The sequence below is a fragment of the Manacus vitellinus genome, unplaced genomic scaffold (genome assembly GCF_001715985.3).
Source record: "Manacus vitellinus isolate BGI_N305 unplaced genomic scaffold, ASM171598v3 scaffold_6_pilon, whole genome shotgun sequence".
Taxonomy (NCBI): Eukaryota; Metazoa; Chordata; class Aves; order Passeriformes; family Pipridae; genus Manacus; species Manacus vitellinus.
The window spans coordinates 12,942,809-12,966,701 of record NW_021940750.1 but is presented as its reverse complement, the minus strand read 5'-3'; the positions used below and the strand labels follow the sequence as shown (position 1 = coordinate 12,966,701).

Genomic DNA, 23,893 nt, shown 5'->3' with positions numbered 1-23,893 from the left:
GTCACCATGAGAGTACCAGAAAGGGTACATGAACATGAAAGCATGGTAAAGAAGAGAGACAGGCTGGCAAATTCACAATGTTTTAGAGAATAAGAAAAAAAATACAGCTTGTTGGGGTGATACCAGATTAAATGCAGACAAATATTTAATAATGGAGAGAGAAATTAAGGAAAGGAATTTCAACATAAAAGTAGTAAAAGTGCTGAAAAGTAGTATCAGGAACAGGTGGAGTCCAGAGAACACTGAGAAGAAAAATCAGGAACCCTGTCAGAGAATACTGTCAATTAAATTGATCTTGAACCTATTTCAAGGGTAAAGAAGAACAGACGATGTAGGGTCATTATTGAGTAAGAAAGGAAGTATTTTTATTCACCAAATAATCTACCAGACAAGTAACAGTCTCCAAGTCTAGTCCCACACAAACTGACTGACACAAAAAGACAGTTTCAAGAAAAAAAATAAAACAGCAAGGCAGGGACAAGGACATTAGAAATGTTTATAGATGGTAGAAGTTCAAGGCCAATCACATTCTCTAAGATTTCAGTCCCCGTCCAGTTCCCAGAGCAGACATTTCCACAATGTCTGTCCCATTATTGAGCTTTCTTACCCATTTCAAAGCTAGTGTGGTCTTCCCACAGATATTTTTGTCTAATTTAGCAGAAGCAAAATATTTATATTAAGCTTTCAGCCTGAATAGTTGTTTTATTGACAGATGTCAGTTTTTAAAATGAGAAGTTTTCATGGTCTCAGTATTTTAAATCAGTGCCTCCTGTTCACACTGCATATTATCACACTGTTGCACCGTGATTGTATGCTTGGGAGGAAGAGGTAAAGGATCCTAATCCCATTTGCAATTGAAGTACTAAAATAGCATGAGACTTGCAAATGTGGCCTTAGTCAACCGTTCTTAACAAGATACAATCAACAAATTAGGTTGAGTGTACTTCATGTGTTTTAAACATACATACCGACAACAATGCAACATCCTGTCAAACATGCCAGGCACTGAAACACAAGTGACCAAAGAGAAGGATGAGTTCTACGTTTTACTGAAATACGAACTTAGGCATTAGAGATGACCCTTGCCTCATACAGATAAAACTGCACAATTAAGGAAGTGAAAAGATTTTTGACAGACTTCAGAAGTGAGGAAAAGTAAGCTTACCAGGAACTACAAGTTGAGCAACACTTGCTACAAACCAGCATGCCAGACTACTGACTGAAAACAAGCCTGGAAACAAGAACCTCCTGCTTTTGAATTTCTTAGATATTTAAGGATTTTACTTTTTTTTTTTTTTTTTAACATGATACATTGCTTTGATCAAATACAGAAAATGTAATCCCTGGAAGACCTCTTATGTTTCTGCAACTTTGACTCATGCTTAAGTCTGAAGTAGGTTAACTGCTAATACAGAAAAGATAAATACTAGAGCAGGCTACTCTAATAGTCTGCTAACATACAGTACCTGACACTGTCTATAGCACTGCCTAATGCTTTGAGACTGGAGAGCACATCCTTCAAAACACTTAACTATATTATTTTGCATTCCTATTGCAGCAATGGCCAAGGGAAGAGCAGTTCCTATTCTACACTGCACTGTACTCACATTAAATAATGTGACAAACCCTCTCTTTAGTTTGTATTTCTCAGGAATATCCTAGCAGCCAAAATCCTGACAGCCTAGCAAAATAATTACTGAGAACATGAATATTCCAAGGCTGGAACGACATGGATATAACTGTATTGGGAGCAACTGATAATAAAACAGGACTGAGGATTCTACCAACCGATAGAGTAGTAACTATGAGGCAAAAAAAGAAACAAAACAGCTGAACAAAAATTTCCAGTGAAACGCCCAATCATCTTATGAATACAAAAATTTAGCCAATGAAACCTGTTCTCTACCTATGAAATAGCAGGTTGCCAATTAGATGTGGCACTCCCTCATTTTACGTTGCAAAAGTTTCTACTGTGAAGGACACTCTAGGTTTCCAGCTTCTTCATCCGTCTGGTCCACATTTGCATGCACATTTGTCACAGAACTTTTCATCTTCACTTCAAAAATAAGGAAAAAAATTAACATTGCAGAATCAAGAAGTAAAAATTTATGAAACATCACACATCCATACGACCTTTTTGTTTAGTTTCACTCCAGAGGGTTTCATCATATAATTTTTAATACAGTATAATTAAAATCTGCTTTTCCAGCATATTTGAAATAGAAGACAATATAAAGAAGAGCATGAAATTATGCATTTGCCACTTTCAGATTCTCAGCTGCCTGAATTTGCAACTAATAGAATAAATTTAATATTATATATTCACATAGCTTTCTAGAACAACTACCTTTCAAGAAAGTGTCAAGAGTCACCATATCACATGAAATTGGATGCTCTGGAAAAACAGCATAGGTCATCAAGGTCTCAAAACAATTTAAATAGACATGGAGAGAAGTAGAATTTTTTCTATTTTTTTCTAACTGATGATTTCAAAGAAGCCCTTTCCTCTCTTTGTGCAGTTACACAAAACAGTATCACTAAAATTCAAAGAAATATTTCTAAGTGTTTATTATATAAATGTTTTATCACTTTTGCTTAAGGAATGAAACTGCTTATTTTTAGCTCACAAGATAAGCATTCGGGAAAAACCACACAGTATTGAAAATTGGAAAATTTTATGTTATACAACTTAACTGCCCAAGCCATGCTGCTCCACAAAAGTTAGTTAATGCAATAGCATCTTTCCATTTTGAGAAACAGGGTACTTTATGTCAAAATATTAAAACCATCTCATAACTAATAGCACAGATTATTATTAAAAAGAAGATCTATTATTAAAAAGAAGATTAGTATTAAAAAAAAAATCTAAGTCTCAGGGTAAATCTTCCTTTGAAAGCATTTATTGATCTTCCCTTCACAGCACTGTTCACCATTTCTGTAAAGCAATACTTTTGAGAATGGTGATGCAAGCAATGAATAAGTCATAATGACAAGTGGGTAATAAATAATGACTGGCAGAGTTTCAGAGAACATGGGACTGGTCTCTAAAGGATAAAGATAACCCTGAAGGTGGCCAAAAGGACTATTATATCACAAAACCACTCAGATTACTGAAAATTTGTAAGGTCTAAAAGAAAGTTAGGGCATGTGAAAAAAAATACTGGACAAACTGTAGCAGAATGAAACATGACTATATGAACAAGAAAGTTTAATAAATTAATCCTAGCAAATATAAACCAACTGTTATCCAGCTCTGTAAAATCCGAAAAGTTTAAACTTAAGTTCTAAAAAATATTATATATATACAAATTAATCCTTTCTTTGTGCTGGTACATTGGCCAGGAAACACAGAATTTGAAAAAAGACAAGACGACAAAGCTATGCCAGGTAGTTTAATGCACCTATTGGATGACATAATCTGTAATAAACTCTGCCTTCCTGAAATACAACGGTATCACTGTTATATAAGAAAAAAAAATGGGAGTTGTGGATAACACAGAAGACAGCAAAACAAGATGCCTAAGGAATGTTGAAGAAACAGGTTCTTAAGAAAATACTTCAAAGGAAAAGTGTTCAGTTGTTTTCAGTACCTAAGAACTCAGTATCTACTGATGCTTCACAATCATTTTGAGGATATTATCTATATTTCCTGAAGTTATAAAACCAGGCCATCAAGTAACCATGTTAAACCTAAATACTATGTTTTTTCATTTAAAAATAATATGCCTTCAAAGATTCTCTCTCATGTGATCAAGTTCTAGAGAAAGAATGTCTTGAAAGTAAAATAAAAAATGTCTTTCAAAGAATATCCTAAAAAAAAGGATAAAAAAACTTAAATATAATCATAAAGGCATAATCATATGTCCTAGGGTCATTAAAAAAGACTCTTATAAATGTCTCCAGTGAGAACAGTCAATAGTTCTTCTGTTATGTCAAATAATGTTCCATTTTAGATTGCAACATTTGTTTTTCTTTTTATAAGTAGTGGTACAGTGTAGGCAACTGTTAACTAAGTAAATTGGAATAGATATTTATTATTTTATATATAAAATACATTCCCAACATTCAGTCTCCACATCTTTTGGTATTTCAGAGTCAAAGAAATACTAGGAATTAAATTAAGACATTTTTCAGAAATACCCTTAATTACTTTGCATCAGTTTAGATTTTATGAAAGGACATTTGAAAATTATCATTCTTAAGCAAGTTATTTGAAAACAAGTATTTTCAACTACAAATTTCCCTTAAACATATATTCTCTTTCATTAAAGATTTCAGACATAGATCACATAATCCAACTGAATGAAAAGAAGCACAGTATTTAGGGGGAGGTAATGATTATAGAATGGGCTAAAGTCATCGACACTTCAACTAAACAGAAAAATATGTGGACTAAACAGGACATTTCCTATAAGCATCTGTCACTTCTTTGCCCAGTCTTGGTAAATTATGCCAGCTCTCAGCAGACAGAAAAGCTGTAATTTATTGTCTCCAATATTGTAGTAGACATTTATCACTATTTTAATTATGCTGAATCTTAATTGGCTAGTTTCATTGCAAGAAAATACATATTATTCATTTTTCCAAATAGACAACATCTTACAATTAAAACCTTCCTCACTGCTAACCAGATCACACTTATAACAAATCACCTGTACTTGTTTTCTTAATTAAAATATTTTAATTAAGAATTCATTTTCTAAGCAAAATTCCCACTGATCTGTATGGCAGATTTGTTTAAAGAGACTGAACTGTGATGAAGTTCCATTAAAAATATTAAAATTATATCTAAAGTAGCTATTTACTTTAAAGTAGAAATTTATATTGCCTCTTTTTTCTAATACTCAATCTCTCCCCTTCCTTCATGAAGTAAGCTTTCAAGATCACTTTAAAAACAATCCATGGTTTGGCCATACTGTTAAAAAAAATAATACTTGTTTTACCATAAGAAAACCCCATGCATGAAGAAGCTCATTAACAAAAATTAACACTCTTCTCCCCTCCCAATACTTACAATTAACAATAATTATGCAATAGGTGCAAGAATTAGGCTTGATTCAGAGTTTAAATTTAGAGCGAAGGAAAGTACTTTTGACCAAATCACCTTTATTGTCAAATTACTTGACCACATTACTTTTTTGCCTTATTCTACTATTTTGTAGAATAAGAGTTGCTTTACTCAAATAACATTTTTAGTTCTGTAATTGAATTATGTTTAATGGATAGTAAATATGGGGTATTTTCTGGACTAGCCAGTGCACTTTATGCCATTATAGTTGCTTCCTCCAGCAACATTTCAGTATAAAAAAATCCCACAATAAAAAGTAAAGATATTGTACGACTAGAGGCTAGTGATTACCCATAAAACAGAAAAAAAAAAAAAGAGCTTCTACATACTACATTTCTGAAGCATCTCACCTCTTAATTTAATATTAAATTAGTCTTCTTCTCTATTTATTACCATATCTCAAATCCTGAAAGTGGTTTGTGATGTACTATTCACTCCACCAAAAATCTTATCACTTGTTACACAGAAAAAATGGTCTTCAGAAGTAGAAAGCTGGTGCATTTATCTATCTACTGTTCCAAACAAACGAAGCCATGTGGTCAGTCATGTGTTTTACACAAATCATTAGAGATACAGGAATGTTTTGAATAGCCATCAATGGTTACATCATTAACTATAATTTACTGCAATGACTTATGATTTTCATTTCATAGAAGTGCATTAAGACTGTGTTCTACATGTACATTAACACTCCCCATCATAAAATAAAGCCATTTAACTTTTCACAGAGTGACTTTTATGGTGCTGTTACAGAAGAAACTAATTGTAGTTAAAGCGTTTATTTTTTAAAAGGTCATGCTTTTTTATTGTAGTCTATAATATTTAAATGGCAGGGTATGAGTATGAACATGCACATATGCAAATGTAGGGGACATGTATGTTCAATTCTGAAACCATCCAACGAGTTCTGCAGAAAACACAGACTAAAAAGTTATTTGCACATTAAGCTACAATGAGGTAAAAGAGAAATCTAAATTGTAAATGAGTTTTGGAGACAAATCAATGCTAATGAACAACAATTACTTCAGTCACTGTGTGAATTAAACAACATCGTTAATAAAGCTTAGGTGTTCTGATGGTGAGCGTGTCTTTAGTCCCTGGCAGATCATGTAAGAACTAATTTAGGAGAAGCAGCAAGCACAAAGGAATTAAGTTTAAAATTCTTTTGTTTTGAAGCTCCATTTCAAACAAAAGCTTCAAAAAGCCTAACAGCTCAGAAAATTCTATCCTATTTTAATGACTGCCCTGAATGAACGCCTGATAAAATTTCAGATTTTCACTAGATAATGACAGGAGATCTTATAAACCTAGAAGATGACTCAGAACAGCCTCTTTTGTTCCCTTTCTTGCATATAAAACAGTCAGTGAAAAATCAAAATGTTTCCTTAAGAAAAAATGGGCTTTTGTTTGAGCTAAAAATAAGTCTAAACATCCTGTTCTTTACCTAAATGCTCAAAGCCAGCTGCAGGTAGTAACCATGTAAGGAGAAACTACAGAGGGCACTGTTGTATCAGTTTTCAAGAGTTATAATGCCGCTGGGGCCCAAGAACGGAAGATTGTCAAGAAAATAAATAATGAACTAAGGAAAGAATCTGGAGTTAGGAGAGCATGCAAATGCACTAAACCTAAAACAATAATAAGGTAAAAAGACTGAAGCTGTATTTCTGAAGGAAAATGGACTGAAAAAAAAGTTCATGTAACAGACCGTCAGGCTGATAGGAATACTGCAGTGCACACATTTGGCATTTTCCTTTGTCGTGCTTTCCATGGAAAAGGTAACTAATCATAGTGCCACCTTATCCTTTGCAAACAGCAACCTATTACTGGCATCCCACTCATAATCAATATGAAAATGAATGATGACTGTTATGCAATTCTTCCACAGGCAGAATTTATCAACAGAAAGAATATCTTCACACTATAGAGTCCTTTCCCAGTATAAAAGGCCAGTTCAGTTTTATTTCTTTTCATAATGACAGTTACAAATCAATCATTTCTACTTTGAAAGCAGTAACATTGGTGCAATATAAACCAAATTAAATCCCAGCCTTTCCAGAAGAATTACCTTTAAATATACCGATCAGAAACAGCAAATGTCCAGCTGAAAAAAATGTAACCTTGAGACTGCTGTATGTACGACATTCATATGAAAGGGGAAGGGATGTTAAATAAGTCAGCTTAAATAACTGAGTAATTCCATGCAAAATGATTTTTACACAAAGAATGTGCTTGAGAGATACAAATATTTATGAAAAGACATTTGATAAATGTTTTATTGCTAGTTTATACAAAAGTTTGCCTGTCCTTGATTATATTTTATTAGAAATAACCCCAACTACATTTCATTAACACTAATGAATTTTAAAAGTTATATAACTACTGCCTAATGAGAGGTGTAAATAATATAAAACAGCCTCAGTACAGAATATAAAACCTCAGTACAGAATAATTATTTTTTTAATATATATTTCATTTTTATCCTGTAAAAGCATTATGAAGATGCCAAGTAAGAAATCAAAGTATTGAAATAAGATATGGAAGGCATCAATCATTTCATGAAACTTTGGAGAAGAAAGGTGTTGCTTTTTATCAACATTGCAGTGGGAAAACCCACAAGCAGCATGTTTTACAATCCTACAGCAAAAGAATACGGGACTTTTATGAACACTGACTCAAATTTGCATTTCAAGAGTAAAGGCTACATGGAAGGTAATTTGAAATTAATTTAGGCAATGACTTCATAACAAACCAAAGAATAAACATTAACAAAGATGCTCAAGCAAACTAAACATACCAGAAAATTGTCTAAAGCTATGTGAATGAATGAACAAAACAAACAAAATCAAAATCACAGACGGTGACTGTGGGTACTCACTCACATCCACATCCATAAGAACTGTGATGGTAACTGTGAAAGAATTGTGTCTCTAAGCATGCAAAGACAGATGTATTACATTAAAGGAAACTGCCACAGAAAATGAAAATCTAATTTTTTTTATAAATTGCAAAACCAGGCAGCACAAATATACTTACTATGCAAGAACCCCAGTTCCTTCATAGACACTATGACATAGAATTTCTTCTAAGTGGTTTAAGTAATTGTTTCAAGCAACTTACTATTAAAATAGAAATTAGAACAAAAACTAATTTTCATGTCAGAAATGGGTTTCATCCAGATTTTGCCATCTATGGCTTCCAAGCAGGCCCTGTATGTGCAACGTTAAGTGGAAAAGTTCACTAAATTTCAAATTCACATATATTCTGTCTTCAAGCTAATTCTGTTTCTAAATAAGAACGGCTTTAAAATTGTTTAACATATACTACCAGTTTATAATCTCTTTTCATTAGCATTGCTTCTGGCAGTCTAGTTTTGCTAAAATAAAGTTTCACCTTATTTTATTGTTTCCAGTTGTTGATAAAAATTTCACTAGTATTACTTTTATACTCTTTCTGAAGTGTATATGATTGCAGGCAGGCAGGCAGCTTGCATGCACATAAAGAAAACTAACCGGTTTTTAGATACACTCTCTTAATAAAAGACATGCATAAATGCATATTATCTTATATATACACTATGACACTAGGCTAAAACAGGTGAAGTTCTCAAGTTAAGATACATGTTTGTTCTATGTAAAACTTAACTGCATTTTAAGTCAGAAATTTGCAGTACATTCCTAGAGAGATGCAATTGGATCCAAATGGGGCTGCTTCAGAGACTGTTGAGTCTACGCATGTCACTTAAATAAAATTCAAATGATGAAAAAAGTTTTGATAATGTTTTCAAAATTGACTTAAACATCTTAATATATTTTTCCATTTAACTACAATACTGAATGCCAAAATGTTAATAAATAACTCTCTAAATATTCAAGATATTTAACAAGATATTTAAGGTTCCTTTCTCCCCATGCAATAGAGCACATTAAAACCAATTTTACTATCGTAATTTATTCAAAGCTTGATTATGAGCAATAGCTGTGAGAAGAAATACAGCATTGTTGATACATATACAAGCATTTCACTTAACTACATTGGATAATAGCAGTGCTCCTAAAGGAGTATAAAAGCAAAGTGATTAGAAGTCATTACTGTTAATTAGCATTCACTTTACATTGATAGGGATGTGCTGAGCGAATGGAAAGCTTTTCTCTACCAAACCTGGTCAAGGTAAGCACTGAAATAAAGTGTCAGTGACCAGTAAGCTGAATTTAAAACATCAAAAACAAAAAAAAGCAACCCAAAAACTAAGGATGTATCATCATCCAATTAGTGAGATTCAGTTTTTAAACAGGAAAAGGTCTGAGGGGAAGGAGTAAAACTGGAAATTCATACTTCACATTCTGCAATCTCACTGATAAAAGGAGGAAATATGTGTTTATCAAACTTGCTGTGAGTGCACGGTTCATTTGGCATCCTGTAAACAATGCCTGGCTGCCCATTCCCAAATGCATGTGAGAATCTTGCAACCCAGAACATCATATTCAGCAGGCAAGGTCACACTAGAGATGCCCTGGAAATGGGAAATTAGGAAAACCTGGCAATCAGAGGTTTAAAGCTGACCAGAACAAGCCCTCCGGCTTGCTTACCATCTTTCACCACCAGTCTGACTGTCTCTGCTTATTCAATATTAACACAACAAGACTGAGAGTGAGTGAAAACAACTCCACACATCTAACAGGGAGAAACACAGTGACTTTTTTGTTTACATAAAGCTCAACATTTCTCACAGGAAGAAACTACCTCAAAGATATCGCTGAAGATCCCCTTCTGGAAAAAAAAAAATTGACCCCGCCTGAATAGTTCAGATGAGACATAGAGAATGACAGGCATCCTGTTGATTAAAAAATTTCCTTGTTCCCATCTCATTTTAAAATTCATACTATAAAAAACCCAACAAAACAAACCAACCTAAACAAACCCTGTCTTTTGAATGGAACAACTTAATTATTTTTACAGTGCTTAAAGCACTGCCAACTATGCAATTACTTCTTACCCTCTTCCCTTAATTCACACTCTTATTCACTTCTGATGACAATGGTCATCCCCTAGGTGGAGGAAGTTATGGAGCTCCAATCCACAATTAATTAAATGAAAAAATAACAAGTCGATTAAAAAAAAGTAATCATTTAACATGATGAGTGCAAAGGGACAATTCAAATCCTTGCAGATAAAAATCTACTCATTATAAAAGGAAGAGGAACTTAGTCTATGAAAAAACACAGCAAATATTTTGTCTCAAATAAAAAAATCTTACTTTACAAAGAAGCACAGTTATTTATTTCTTGTCAGTCTAGGCAGCCACTTCATACAATTTCTTAAAGTTCACATTTAACTTCCATGTCCTAGTAATGAGCCCAATAAATAAATTCCATTGTTTTAGCTATGACTGTTCCCCGTAACTGGACATTGAAGATTTTTTACAAATTTTTCAATACTTACCATTTCCCTTGCTATACATAAATTCTATATTTCAGCCGCTGAATTATATATAAAGTTAATCTATCAAGGACACAGTATTTGTGATTTGCAATAAACAAAATACAGGAAAAAAAATAGGGAGGAGTGATTATTTTGGAAATTCAGCATAAAGAAAAATACTTCTCCCTATAATTTAATCTTTTTCCAAAATTGAGAAATATAACTCTGAGGAGTTACTCTATACACCTACAGATAATTCAGACCATAATAGGGAAAATACCAGATTTTCTTCAACTGAAAACATGGGAAATTACTAGAACAGAAACTCTTCTGCACACGTCTAAATTCTTTGAATCCCATCAGTGAGAGGGGGAAGCTACCTCTTTTGTTTGAACTTAAAAACTGCAAAAATAGTTTGGTGAACATCATGGTGAGAACCTCAGATTACAGATTCTTGAAGTCCATCAGGATTCAATAGCTAAGAATTATTGAGATCTTTAAGACCCCTAAGAAATTCTGCAAACCTTATCTGTATGAGTTAAGAGTACACTACTAGTCTTTATCATGCACATACTAAAAATGAAGCCACACAGATGTATACCAAGAGTTGATTTAAAATGGACACCTAAAAGCCAAATGGCTATTCCTATATTCTTTACTATTTCTTTTAAATGCGTTTTATGACAGTGAAGACAATGAAGCAACACCTGCAGTAACACACTACGTTATATTTATTCACGTATTTTTATTGGTGGGAGCACCTAAACCTTTGGCTGTACAAAAGCCACAGAAAGTCAGTCAACAAACTGAATCTGAGAACTCTTTTTACCCATTGGCCAAAGCACCTGAATTCTGGAGAAGGGTGAAAGGAAGACTGTTTCCTTAGCATGGAAGACTATTAGCAATACCAAAGAACTGAAAGCTTTATGTTCTGTAAGGGAATTAATCCCTATCTGAAGGCCTCAGAACAACCTTGTGCATTTCATCCATTCATCCCAAACCTCACAAAGAACTGCTTTCTGAAGAAATCCAAGTCTCAAGGAGTTTCACTGAATACTTATAGCACCTAAGCTACTTCTATTCCACCTGAACCCACACAGTTAATACACCTTGTCTGAGACAAAATATCATCTTAAATAACATCTAAAATGTCATTGCTATTGTAAGTTTAACTCTTAGGCAGGAATACTTTCCATCTTCAGTAAACATCAGTCTGGGACCATTTAAAAAATTGTGATCCTGTCCTTAAAAATAACTATTAAATACAGAAGTCACGCTGTCTTACTAAGCTCTTTGTTTCCAAAACTAAAAATACTTTACTTATTCTTAGTGACTGCGTTATAAGATCACTGCTCCAGAATGTGATGATATTTTGGAAAATAAATTTTCTTTCTTTGCCCTTCCACATTACTGATAAAATGAAACAGTGCCATAAGTAAAGGCTATTATTATTCAAACGTTTCATACATCAAATATATCCAACATCAATTCTTATTTTTCAGTTGATGATCAATAGATGATTTCATAATTAATATTCCTTCAGCCCTGAGCGCCAGTATATACATTTCCTTCAAGTGGACTCCATTTTTTTTGTAAGCTTGCAGGTTCTGAATCCACAAACTGCACAATAAAAAGAACTCTGACAGAAATTATATGTTGAAACTGAAAATCCACTAAAAATCCATTTTCATTATTTATAATGAACACGGGGAAATATAAAGGAACTATATATAGAATCAATTTTTAAAATACTCATTAAAAAAACCTCAAGCAATTAAACGTGTTATTGAAAAAAATGAAAAAAAAAAGCAGCTAGAAGAAAAACATTTTTATCAAATTCAAGAACTCTGCAAATTACTTCAGCAGTGGAAACTTACCAAAAAAAGGCAAAGACTTCACTGAGTAGAGGAGATAAGGCAAGAAATTTGAAAGAGGACAGAACTGTCTACTGAAATCAAGCACTGAAATAAATTATCATGTATTGGTTTGTATAGTCTGGAAGCTGCTAAACGAAAGTTAAGCCATAGTTCCATGAGATACAGAAAATAATCCAACTATCAACCCATCTAATAGCACTTCTGTATATGCTTGCATAAATCATCAATGTATTATTTGAACAAGATCATAATTACATAGAAAAGAGGAGAAAACAGTTCAATATACCTAAATGGAGATGTTTTAGGAAAGTTTCCCCAAATCTCTCCACACTCCAGTCTTTCCCACCACTAGAGGGAATGAAATACAGTTTCCCCCCACATTTCTAAATGAAAATATGAATGAAGGATAATTCAGGTAACTAAGAAACACACTTTGCTGGGAAAATCTCCAATACAAACATGGACAAACAAGGGTGTCAGTGATCCCTGTTCGGTAACACTGAAAGGAGATTAAATTATTCCTTAGAGTTCAGGATTTACACTTCTTACAATGTAAATACTGTACTATCAGGTGAGGACTGCCTAGTGAGACATATTTAGACATCATATAAATACTCTGATATGTTTCACAATATATATTGAATACAGAATCTAAAACATGGCATTAGTCAACTAAAAAATAAATACAAATTTCCTTTATACCTGTCAATCATCTGGTTTTGACAATAAAATTAACAGGTTTACAATCATTGGCAGTCAATATCACTCGCTGAGGCACATGGACTAGAACAGGATTGTTGTCCTGGTTTTCCCAGAACTGTAAGGGAACATTTTACTTTCTACAAATCTTGTTCTAATAACGTTGTTTTTAGAAACAGTGAATACTTTCGAATTCATACAGTTTTTCAAATGTGCTTTGTTTTAATTTTTTACTAAAGAAGTACTTGCAATACAAGCATTCTTTGCAAATGGAAAGTGAGGCACACTATGTCATTTTGATCTAGACATACCTTTCCCGTATTCTTGGCCCCAAACCATTTAACAGAAAAACAGAGCTATGTTATTTGACCAGTGTTTTAAAATTACAACCACTCAAGGATGGTTTTGACAAGGCTTCCACAAAATTCCTCCCCTCCCTTCAAGAGAATGCAAATTGACTTCTCTGTTTAAAACTATTAACATCTGGGGAAAAAAATTCCTAAAGCAAAATCCTCAGTGATTAAGACTTACAGAGTAAAACTACTAAACAGCAGTTATTAAAAAATGTGAAAAAAATAAAACTAGAAAGCTTTCAAAGTTACTGTTAACACAGAGAAGAAAAATGTTAATGTCTTTTTCTTAATATTAAAAAAACACAGTTGCTGTAGTTTATGTCCCTCTGATAATTTTGTCATTATTCATCAAAATATGTGAGACATCTTCCTGAAATTTTGCATCAGAATTTCATAGCTAGGTTTGACTCTAAAAACATGGTTATACAAAGTCTAACATAAAGGCAGTATATTGTTAATATGTATGATTTAAGATATCGCACAGTGAAATTAATATTTCTATATAGGAAAGAAATAGTTATTTAGTTCCAGACAACCTGATAACATCTCTTTCAACTATAGTTATAATTATCATGTACAAACTTCCAAAGTAGAAGTTGTCAAGATTTAACATTAGCATTAATTTATGTCAGGCATCCATTCCTCCAAAGACAGCAAGAATCAGAAAGGAAGTATCCTCTTAATTGCCACTAATTTGCCCATTTTTAATTAAATTGATCAGTAATTTATTATCTTACCCAGCAGCAGAAAGCTGTTAGTATGCAGCCACTAGAGACAGCAGATACTGGTCCTTCTACTTTCTAATACTATCATGGTTCAAAAATAATTTAAAACTGCTGTATCATATTGCCTTTGATTCCTGTACTGCATGATATGCACATTCCATTTAAAACCTCTATGAAGCACTCTAGAGCATAATCATAGAATCATTTAGGTTGTAAAAGACCCTTGAAATCATTAAGTCCAACCACTAACCTAACACTGCCAAATTCACCACTAAACCGCGCCCCCAGGCACCCAGTCTACATGTCTTAAATACCTCCAAAGACAGTGACTCAATCATTTCCCTGGGCAGCCTGTTCCAATGCTTGATAACCCTTTCAGTGAAGAAATTTTTCCTAATATCCAATCTAAACCTCCCTAGCACAACTTGAGGCTGTAGTGCCTACATGCACTGTTCTACTGTTTTGTAGTCTCATACTCCAACACAGGTGTATGATCTTGATTTTACTTTAGATGAACATGATTTTCCTGCCAAAAATGTTTAGAAGATGTAACATTTGACTGCAAGATGGTTCAGGAAGCACTCTGCACTCCAACCACATTTTGAGGTCTTATCTGCAATTTGATCTGTTTTTAAACTGAACACAGAATAAAACCTGAAGCTTTTAGGTTCATGAATCTCAATTCTCATTTCAGTGAAAGAAAAGGAGCTAGATAATTAATGTTCAATACTTGATCTGAAGACTAAAAACATCTTTAATTGAAGTTTCAGAAAGTAGTCTACCAGTTTGATGAATAAAATTATGTATTTACTTTCTTTAAGATAACAATTATGATATTCTGAACATTGTATTAGTTTTAGTATTACGCACAGCAGTCATCAACACAACTAGCTGAAAACATAGCATGTTCGTTCAAACTCTGTGGGAAACCTCTAGAGTCAATGGGAGGTTTTCTATTTTTTTCAATGAGATTTGATTTAATTCTGGTAGAAAATAATGTACTACATGACAGATTTTGAAAAAGAACAGAGAATAAATTTTAAGCCTTTTAGATAATAAGCTCATCATCTCCCTTTAATTGATTTTATAGCTAAAAAGGATTGATAAATGGTACTGCTATGATGTCATATATTAGAATATAGATACAGGACTACCAGGATCAAAACTATCACTGTATGATATTCTGTAATACTTCGTAAATGATCTGTAACATACAGACAAATAGCAGATTCTGGTTTACAGAGCACAAGTGTACTCAAATGGAAATGTCTACATTGGTAAATCCCTCAAATCCCAAAGATCTCTCATTACAGTAATGAAGTGATGCATTATTTCAAAAACAAAGCAACTTAAACATTCTATTTATAGCTGATTGTCACAATTATGTTTTTTGTAGTATATGCCAAGCACCTGTTACAGGTGTTTTTATTAAATAGAAAAAAGGTTTTGGCTTGAAATGGGGATTAATAAGTCTGATTCTCATTGTGGGAAAAAGAACTTAGTTATGTTTTATATTTACAGTGCCAGGAAGAAAGAAAGAAATAGAAATAAAACCTGTAAAAGTGTTCCATTTTTTTCTCAAAGCTTTCCATAAATACTTAAGTGGATCATTGACTTAAATTCATAAAAGAGTTAAGCAACATATAATTCTTTTCAATCAGCATACCTTAACAAGTTTCATGAGATGGTAAAGGTCTTCAACCTCATCCTCCTGGCATGGCGTGTACACTCTTCCAGTATTTACACTGGTACCCTTTATGAAACCACGATAGAGTGGCAAATCCAATGCATCAGCATACAGGTCAATGGCATGGTGTCCTACTGTCTGATACATATAGCTGTCCAGTTCATCAGTCTGCCCTGCCACAGTTAGGAAACAAACATATCAGGTACATTATTTCAACAATTATAAATAATACAAAGACTACAAAGCACTGAAAAAATCTAAATGTTAATATTTTTCAGTGCACAAACAGATGTTTGGTGACAATACCGCTATAAACATGGAAAGAAAAAAAATAGATTTATCCACTCAACAGACGTATGGAGAGGAAGACATCTGTCACAAACATGCTGCCTATTTGCAAATCATGGTGCCTTTTCTTCTTTCTGCTTTATCCAAAAATCTCATACCGGTCCAATTCTGCCCCTATTTATATGGTAATTTTAATAGGAACAGAGTTCAGAAGCACACACTCAGACACATTTCAACATACTTGGAGCAAAAAATTTGTAATGCACTGCAACTCTGAGAATAAGCAATTGGTTGTCAAAATTTACAAAAACTTTGCTGTTAAAATTGTTATGGTCATCATGAAAGGAAATTATTTCTGTTTAAGTAGAATAAAAGCAGAACACTATAATTTTTTGATATTGCTTAATCAACACAAAGCTATTTCCTTAACCAGGAGAAAAAAATAACTGAATTTTCTTACAAGCAGTTTGTAGCTAGCACATAAGAAAAAACCTAGCTAAAATGCAGACATCATGGATTAGAATTAAATCTCAAACTACACAACAAACCATTTACATATCAACTATTTCAGATAATCTTTCTAACAGATTGATAAAGTAATACATCATTATTGGTTAAATCTCCACTTTATTAAAAGCTAACACAGCTCACTATTTTAATGCTAACTTGTAATACTGGTACTTCTCTGAATTTACATAGAGACATCAAGCATTTCTGCTGTATACCTACAGAGTACATCTTGCAAGGAAAAAAATCTGTAACATTGATCAAGATAACTGATTCGTGATGTAACAATTAGGTCATGTCACATTTGATGCCACACAACAGATACGTTTCTGCTCAAAATAGGCAAATCCAAACCCATAATCACAACTAACCAATCTAGACTAGAAGAGTCGATTTAAAAGAAAATTCAGTATTTTTCAACATACATCAATATGACAAGGTCTTTAACTGATATTCTGTTTAGAATACAAAGTTTCTTTATTAATTGAGACTCTCCAGGCAACAGTGGTACAAGATAAAATAAAAAGAATGACATAGAATACGCTATTGCCTGAAGCACCTCAATTAACTTCCTACAAAATTTCCAACTACACACTTAAAGAGAGCATTTTATGACTTTAATGACAATATTCTACATTTCTGATGTGGATAAATTAGTTTAAAGACAACATATTTCAACAAGATTGGAGATTATTATGTCCTAGCTACCCAGAAAATAAATTTTTCCTGTACTTCCCTAGCATTTGCCAGTTCTACCCATGACTCGTTTGTGATGGCAGCTCCCTTTTTTCTTCACTTTCTGTCTATCTTCCCACTATACAGTTACCAGATACCATACTTAATCGCTTAACATATGTTGAACAGTCAGCGTATGTTAACATCCTTTAACATTCTCTCCTACCAACTGGGAAACAACTCACTTGCTTTTCAAGTCTCGCTTCAAATTCAATTTATGTTCCAGTCCAATATAAAAGTACTCAGCTCCCTCTCTCACCTCACCACTGGCTACCTGAGTTTCTCCCATTGTCTTTCACAGAAATAAGTCTTGGTGGAGCCTCTGAGGAACTAATCAGAAAATTGGTCGAAGCTAAAAGGAAGGGAAAAAGCAGGAAAAATATGTGCATCAGGGTCAATTCCAACCCAGATCAATTCCCCAATTCAGTTCACAGATGCTGGGTTAGAATAATGAAGGAAGACACACAAAGATAAAAACAGATGAGCAAACGCGTAATAGCACATTTTTGGCAGCTGGAGTGGTTTATGCCAGTTTAAAGCATTTCTAGAAATACAGCGTTACTTTTGGTTGATGATATCCTCTACCATCTTTTAACATTTGTGCTACTAAATTCACATAATCCCTTTGTTTACCACCAGGATATCTGTATTCTCTTTTTCAAATTGTGTAAGCCTTTCTTGTACTGATGTTCATCTTTTCATGAGCTTTTTTTCCCCTTTGAGGAAAAATACATTTAATACATCTTCACAATACTTTCTTTTTCTTTACCTTTTTTAAGTTTTCTATATTGCCTTCAATATGCAAAACTATAAAAACACATAAAGGAACTTAATTCAGGCACAGTTGTGTCTTCACTGTTTCTAATATATATACAAAAAAAATCTCCTATAAGAAATGTGATTTTCATACCTGTGTTTTCAGCAGGTCTTAAATTGGCTAGAGCAACAATCTGATGCCCAGCAGCAACACACTGCATCATATTATAACAGCTGTCCTTCCCACCACTGTAAGAAAAAGAAAAAAAGTTTTATTCCCCTATAACTTTTGCCTAATGGCTTAAAAATTACCATAATCAGAGCTGGTTATAAAGTTTTGAAATATGAAAAGAGTTGTAAAATATTAGTGGTAGGAAAAGAATGATTTCACCATAAAATTACTATATATGTATAGTGCCTAAATACAGTATCCATAAAGCACATAACCAGTTCTGTATCTTATTAATCTGAGAGGTTCCATGAAGAACAGCCACTGACACTGGAATTCCTTCAAACAAAGACTGTCTTCTACTCCAGAGACAAATTACTTTGTACTCATTACCAGATAACTTGGATCAGAAAACCAAAATCTGTTCCAGAGTTGTCAGCATTAGTAATCTTCTTAAATTAGGTCTGTCATGTAGATATGGTGCCTAGGGACCTGGTTTAGTTTAGTGGTGGACCTGGTGGTGATACGCTAATGCTTGGACTCCATGATCTTAGAGATATTTTCTAAACCTTGCTGATCCTGTGTTAAAAATAACATTTCACCTTTGTGGGATACTTAACCTAAACTTTCAACATTTTAAATGTCCTTCTCATTCTCTAAAACTTTAATTATTACAGGCAGCAGTTTCAGTTGACACTGTATTGAACATACACATTTTTTACCTCATTTAACTGCAAATAAAAATTACTGCTAGTAAGAAAAAAATATAAACCCAAACATAACTATATTCTTCTCTGAGGCCAACACACGATATTCCAACAGAGAATACAATTAATTTTGACATTCATTCAAGATCTACTGGAACCTTTTCCCCTATCAGTGAGGAAAGAATCGTGCTCTTCTGAAGTAACTGAAAAAGTTCTTCTCATGGATTTTAATCACTAGCAAAAGAACTATTACAATCAATCAATAAAACTAAGAGTACTCTAGAATACACACTGCTTAAAAGATCCACGTTTAGACTACAACTACAGGTGGAGATTCTGTGCAGCTTCTTTAAATGCCTTGGCACAAAAACCAGGGCAGGAACAGGAACAGAGATCCGCATAAGCTCTGTAAAAGTGCATATTTTCTTAGAATCACCAAGATATGCACAGAAGAACAGATAGTACAAGCAGTTCTTCCTACAGGAGACTGTTGGTTTCCTTGTGACCACACTATTACTATTTCTACCTGAAAGGAGGTTGTAGCAAGGTAGGGGTTAGCCTCTTCTCTGAGGCAACTAGAGACAGGACAAGAAGAAATGGCCTCGAGCTGCACCAGGGCAGATTCAGGTTGGACATCAGGAAGAATTTCTTCACGGAAAGGGCTGTCAGCACCCTGGAGGTGCTAAAGAAATGACTGGATGTGGCACTTAGTGTTATGGTCTGATTGACAAGGTGGTGACTGGTCAAACGTTTGACCTCTTGGAGGTCTTTTCCAACCTAAATAATTCTGTGACTCTGCAACAAACTTCTTCAGAATTTTCAGCGTAAAGTTCCCCTCTTTATCTAGCCCTCTATGCAAGAGCTTAAAAGTGCCTTCCAGGAATGCAACCATAAAGCTGTTCCCCTCAATTCCTGCTTCTATCCATGCTAAAATTCTGTATGCTGTACTTCATTTGCTCTGTAAATCCAAAGTAGAAATAGTATAAATAACAGGGCGTCTTTTCATACCTAATGGATTTTCATAAAGTAGTTGCCTCTATTTCAGTGCTACAAAAGTAAATATAAATATGATAAACAGATTCCTAATTTGAGGCTCCATCTCTTGCTTAACATTCTTCTCATGCATATCTACAACTTTCTTCTAACCTATATATGGCAAAAAAAAATTAAAAAATCATACATTCATTAATTCTGAATACTGTGCTTGATAGCTTGAAAACATGGATAGTATTCACTTCATAATATGAAATTTCAGGCTTAGCAGAATCATAATGAGACAAAGGCTCTTTTCTTGCTGAATGACTATAGGCTAAAAAATAACTCTCCTGCTAGTTCTCATTTCAATGACAAACACCACTTCAGAAAAAAGAATTATATGACAGTAGATAATTGTCTATGCTGTTTATAGCATTTCAATATTTAAAAAATTAAAATGTCACTGGAATAAATCTGTTAATCTTTCCAATTAATTTATAAATATATATATATAATATATATATATGTATATATATAAACAGACATTTAAGATGAAATTGCATTTGTATTTCCCCCACTAGACCACCAACTACTTGGTGGAAATTTTTGCTTACTGGATCACATGCTACTATACAGTTATTTAATTTCTCTATTGCTTATCCCTAAAAACTAACAGTACCAAGAAACAAAACAAAGCCATGCCTACCTACAAGGCCTTCCAAACTAGCTGTAAAACACATTATGGTTAAGATCAGTGAAGCCAAGACAGCCCATGCTGTGGGAGAAAGGTGGACTCAGCACAGTCCACATAAGAGAGATGAAGGCAGATACCGAGGTAGGCCAGGAACTCCTCTCAATTCTCATCATAGAAAAAAATCACAAGGCCTTTTTGCAGAAAACTCCAAAGTGGGGCCAAAGTCAGGGTTCTTTTGGACACTGTTGCGAGCATGTTAACAGGCGGACTTATAGACAAACAAAATACCAGATTAAAAAAAACCATAGTAACAATAAAGATACGAGCCTGTAAAAGACTTCTGAGCAAAATTCCTTTCTAAAGGCAAGTGTAAGCATTTACAGTTAAAAAAATTCTAGAAGAATTAAAGAGTCGAAAACCATCGTATTTCAGGTTGAAGACTGACTTTAAAACGCCTATGATTTAGCACAAAACACAATACAGGGTTTACCCCATAAATACCATCTTAAAGCAAGACTATCAACTTTAAGTGTGGCCAGCATTTTAGAAGGAATAGAAACAGGTTAAAATAAAGCAGTTTTATACATAATCCTGACCTCAAAAGCAAGAAGCACTTTTCAAATACTTTTGTTCCCCTCTAATCTTTGAGGTTAGCTCTGTTACAAAAATTTCAGACACTTTGATGTTTCTTTAAAACTCTTCTTAAAACTATTACTGAAACTAAATCCATCCTTGTAAAACAGCCCATTAAAATAGCAATTGTGTTAAAAACCTGTTTTTAGGATTTTATTCCATCCTGCCTTTTAACACATTCCTCTGCTTAGAGAAAAATCAATGTAAGTAAACCTGGAAGACAAAATCTTATCTATAAAACAAGAAAAATCACCAAAGTTGATTTTTTCCTACTGTGTATTTAAGCAAATCTTGCAAAACATAGATAACGTTTCCTGTATTTTCTCCTCTTTGGATGATGTTTGGAATTATTTGCAATTGTTGTGGCCAAGCCCCAATGTCAACAAGGTTTGATTTTAGACAATGCCTGAAAGAATTTAATACCTTAAAGGCTTAAGTAAACAGCTACTGCACCCAAAAATACACTGCTCACATCTGCACAATTCTTTTCCATTTAGTTTTTCTAGCTTGTTCTTTTTAAACTAAGTATTATTTCTTCAAGAAAAGAACACGCCTGTCCTTGATACAATATATTAATGTTTCTAAAAATAAATATTTACAGTGCAAGAACTGCAGAAACTGACTAAAAGCAGCCGGGGCGAGGGGGCGGCTGGGGCGGCAAACACAGCAGCCCGACAGATAGGGTTGTGTCCAGTTCCAACTATTTAAACGACTGAGCTTCATCTCTTACAAAATTAAATCTCTCTCAAAAGAACTACCCGAAAAATCTAGCGTTAAGATAATGAACTGCAAATGAGCAGAACCCCCTCTATAAGCGCAGGACAGGCGGCCGAGCCCTGCGCCACCAGGGACGCCGCCTCCGACCCGCACAGCGCTGCCCGCGGCTCCGGCTCCGCCGCGCTGCAGGCGGGATAACTCGGGACACTGGGAGAGCGGCGAGCAGGCGATCGAAGAAAATAATTGTGGGTGGTGTTTGGGGGGGGTTTGGTTGGTTGGTTGGTTGTGGGGGTTTGGGGTTTTTGATTTTTGGTTTGGTTTTTGTTTGTTAGTTTCTTTTTTTCTAACAGACACCAGGTTCTGAAGCGTCTCGGGGAACACGGGGAGACCAGAAGAGAAACTGTGAGATCCTCACCCTGAGGGCAGAGCCGGCAGCGCGCCCAGACACAGTCGCCAGGCAGGGGAAGAAGGGGGCGGCAGGGAAACGCCTGGGCGGGAGGGCCGGACGGGAGGTTTCCAAGACGGCGCTGGTTGTCCGAGCGCGACCCCGGGCGGCACGGCTTCATCCCCGCGCCCTCCCTCCGCCTGCGAAGTCGTTGCCCGCTCGCTCACATGGCGCTCCTTTCAGCGCGTTACCTGATCAAAGCCACTACTCTCATCTTGTCACAGGCCGGGGCGGTTAACACTGACAGGAGATGTGCCGACAGCCGATGAAGCGCAGCAGGGAAGGAGCCAGTCGCCGTAGCTACCCTGGGCCGCGGGACGCCGCCGGCTCCTTCCGAGCACCGCCTTGGCGCGCCTCCCTAGGCGGGCCCTCCTCCCGGGCAGCCGGCAGACTGCCTGCGCAGGCGGGAGCTCGGCGAGCCGCCGGCTCCCCACGCCCGGAGAGGGTGTCGCCGCCGCCAGCAAGGCTGCTGCCACGGCCGACGCGGAGCCCAGGCGCGGCCCGGCGGCGGGCGGGAGGAGGCGCGGCCGCGGAGCAGAGCGCGGGCACCTATGGCGGCAGGGCGGCCGCGCCGGCAGGCCCAGGCCGGCCGTGTGAGAGCATCGCCCGGCGCTCCTGCCACCTCCCCCGTGCCCGCCTGTTGCCTTCTGCCCTTCAGCGAAGAGCCACGGACCTGCTGCAAGCGTGTGTTGTGTAGGGAAGGGGGCCGACCGAGGGAGGCCGCCCCCTCCCCCTGGGGTGACCGCTGGGGACGCTGCGGGGCGCAGTCGCAGCTCCACTGCACCGCGTCCCGGGGCTGGGGGGCCGGCAGGGCCCGCTCCGAGGGCTGGAGTTGCCGCGGGGCTTCAGAAGTCGCCGCGGACCGGTTGTAATCGCCGCTGCGAGCAGGGAGGGACAGCAGAGCAGAGCTGGCTGCTTCCCTAAGGGTTCTCTGCTCGCCGGCGAGCACAGAATGTCCACCCGCACCCTTGGGTTCAGCTTCTGCATATCCAAGATCTGAGCTTGTCATCTGATCCCTGTTTTGGGCCAATGTTTTGAGCAGTCCCACCATGAGGCATATAACAGGCAGCACTGCAGGTTTGTAGGCTGAGTCAATTAAAAGCGTACCCAGGTGCCCAATCTCTTGACTCCAGACACAAGTCTATTTCTCCCATGTCACAGAAGAAACCTGTGAGTTAGTTCCGCCCATGAAACTGTACCACTAAGCTAACTTCAGGAATCCTATACCACCAGATAAAGCCATTGCTGGTGTATTGTGGCAGTGTTTTGAGAAGTAGTCTGAGGGCCCACCACTGTCCAGGCTTTGATTCAAAGGGCCCATGAGACTAAAGTGGGGGCAAGAAGTCACTGGCGTGCTGTTGGTTGCTCGCCCTCGGTGGAGCCTGGTGTGCAGGGTCAGCGGGTACAAGTGCAGTGCCTCAGGGTGAGCCTCGGTACCAG

At 36.0% G+C, this 23,893-nt stretch overlaps 1 protein-coding gene across 3 annotated transcripts in view; it reads right to left on the bottom strand.

The window, feature by feature from the left end:
* DPH6 (diphthamine biosynthesis 6) overlaps nt 1-23,188 on the bottom strand; it is a 196,475-nt gene extending 173,287 nt beyond the window's left edge. Inside the window, exons 1-3 of one of the 3 annotated variants that reach the window (XM_018083012.2) lie at nt 23,127-23,188; nt 18,268-18,362; nt 15,807-16,000 (exon numbers count right to left, since the gene is read on the bottom strand). In XM_018083012.2, the coding sequence (XP_017938501.2) occupies nt 15,807-16,000; nt 18,268-18,337 (264 nt within the window). In that variant the 5' untranslated portion in view covers nt 18,338-18,362; nt 23,127-23,188. Of the gene's footprint in view, nt 1-15,806; nt 16,001-18,267; nt 18,363-19,997; nt 20,064-22,644; nt 22,689-23,126 lie in introns of those variants that run through there. The other 2 variants (XM_018083013.1, XM_018083014.1) reach the window with 2 other exon arrangements.
* Nucleotides 23,189-23,893: the final 705 nt, after the last annotated feature.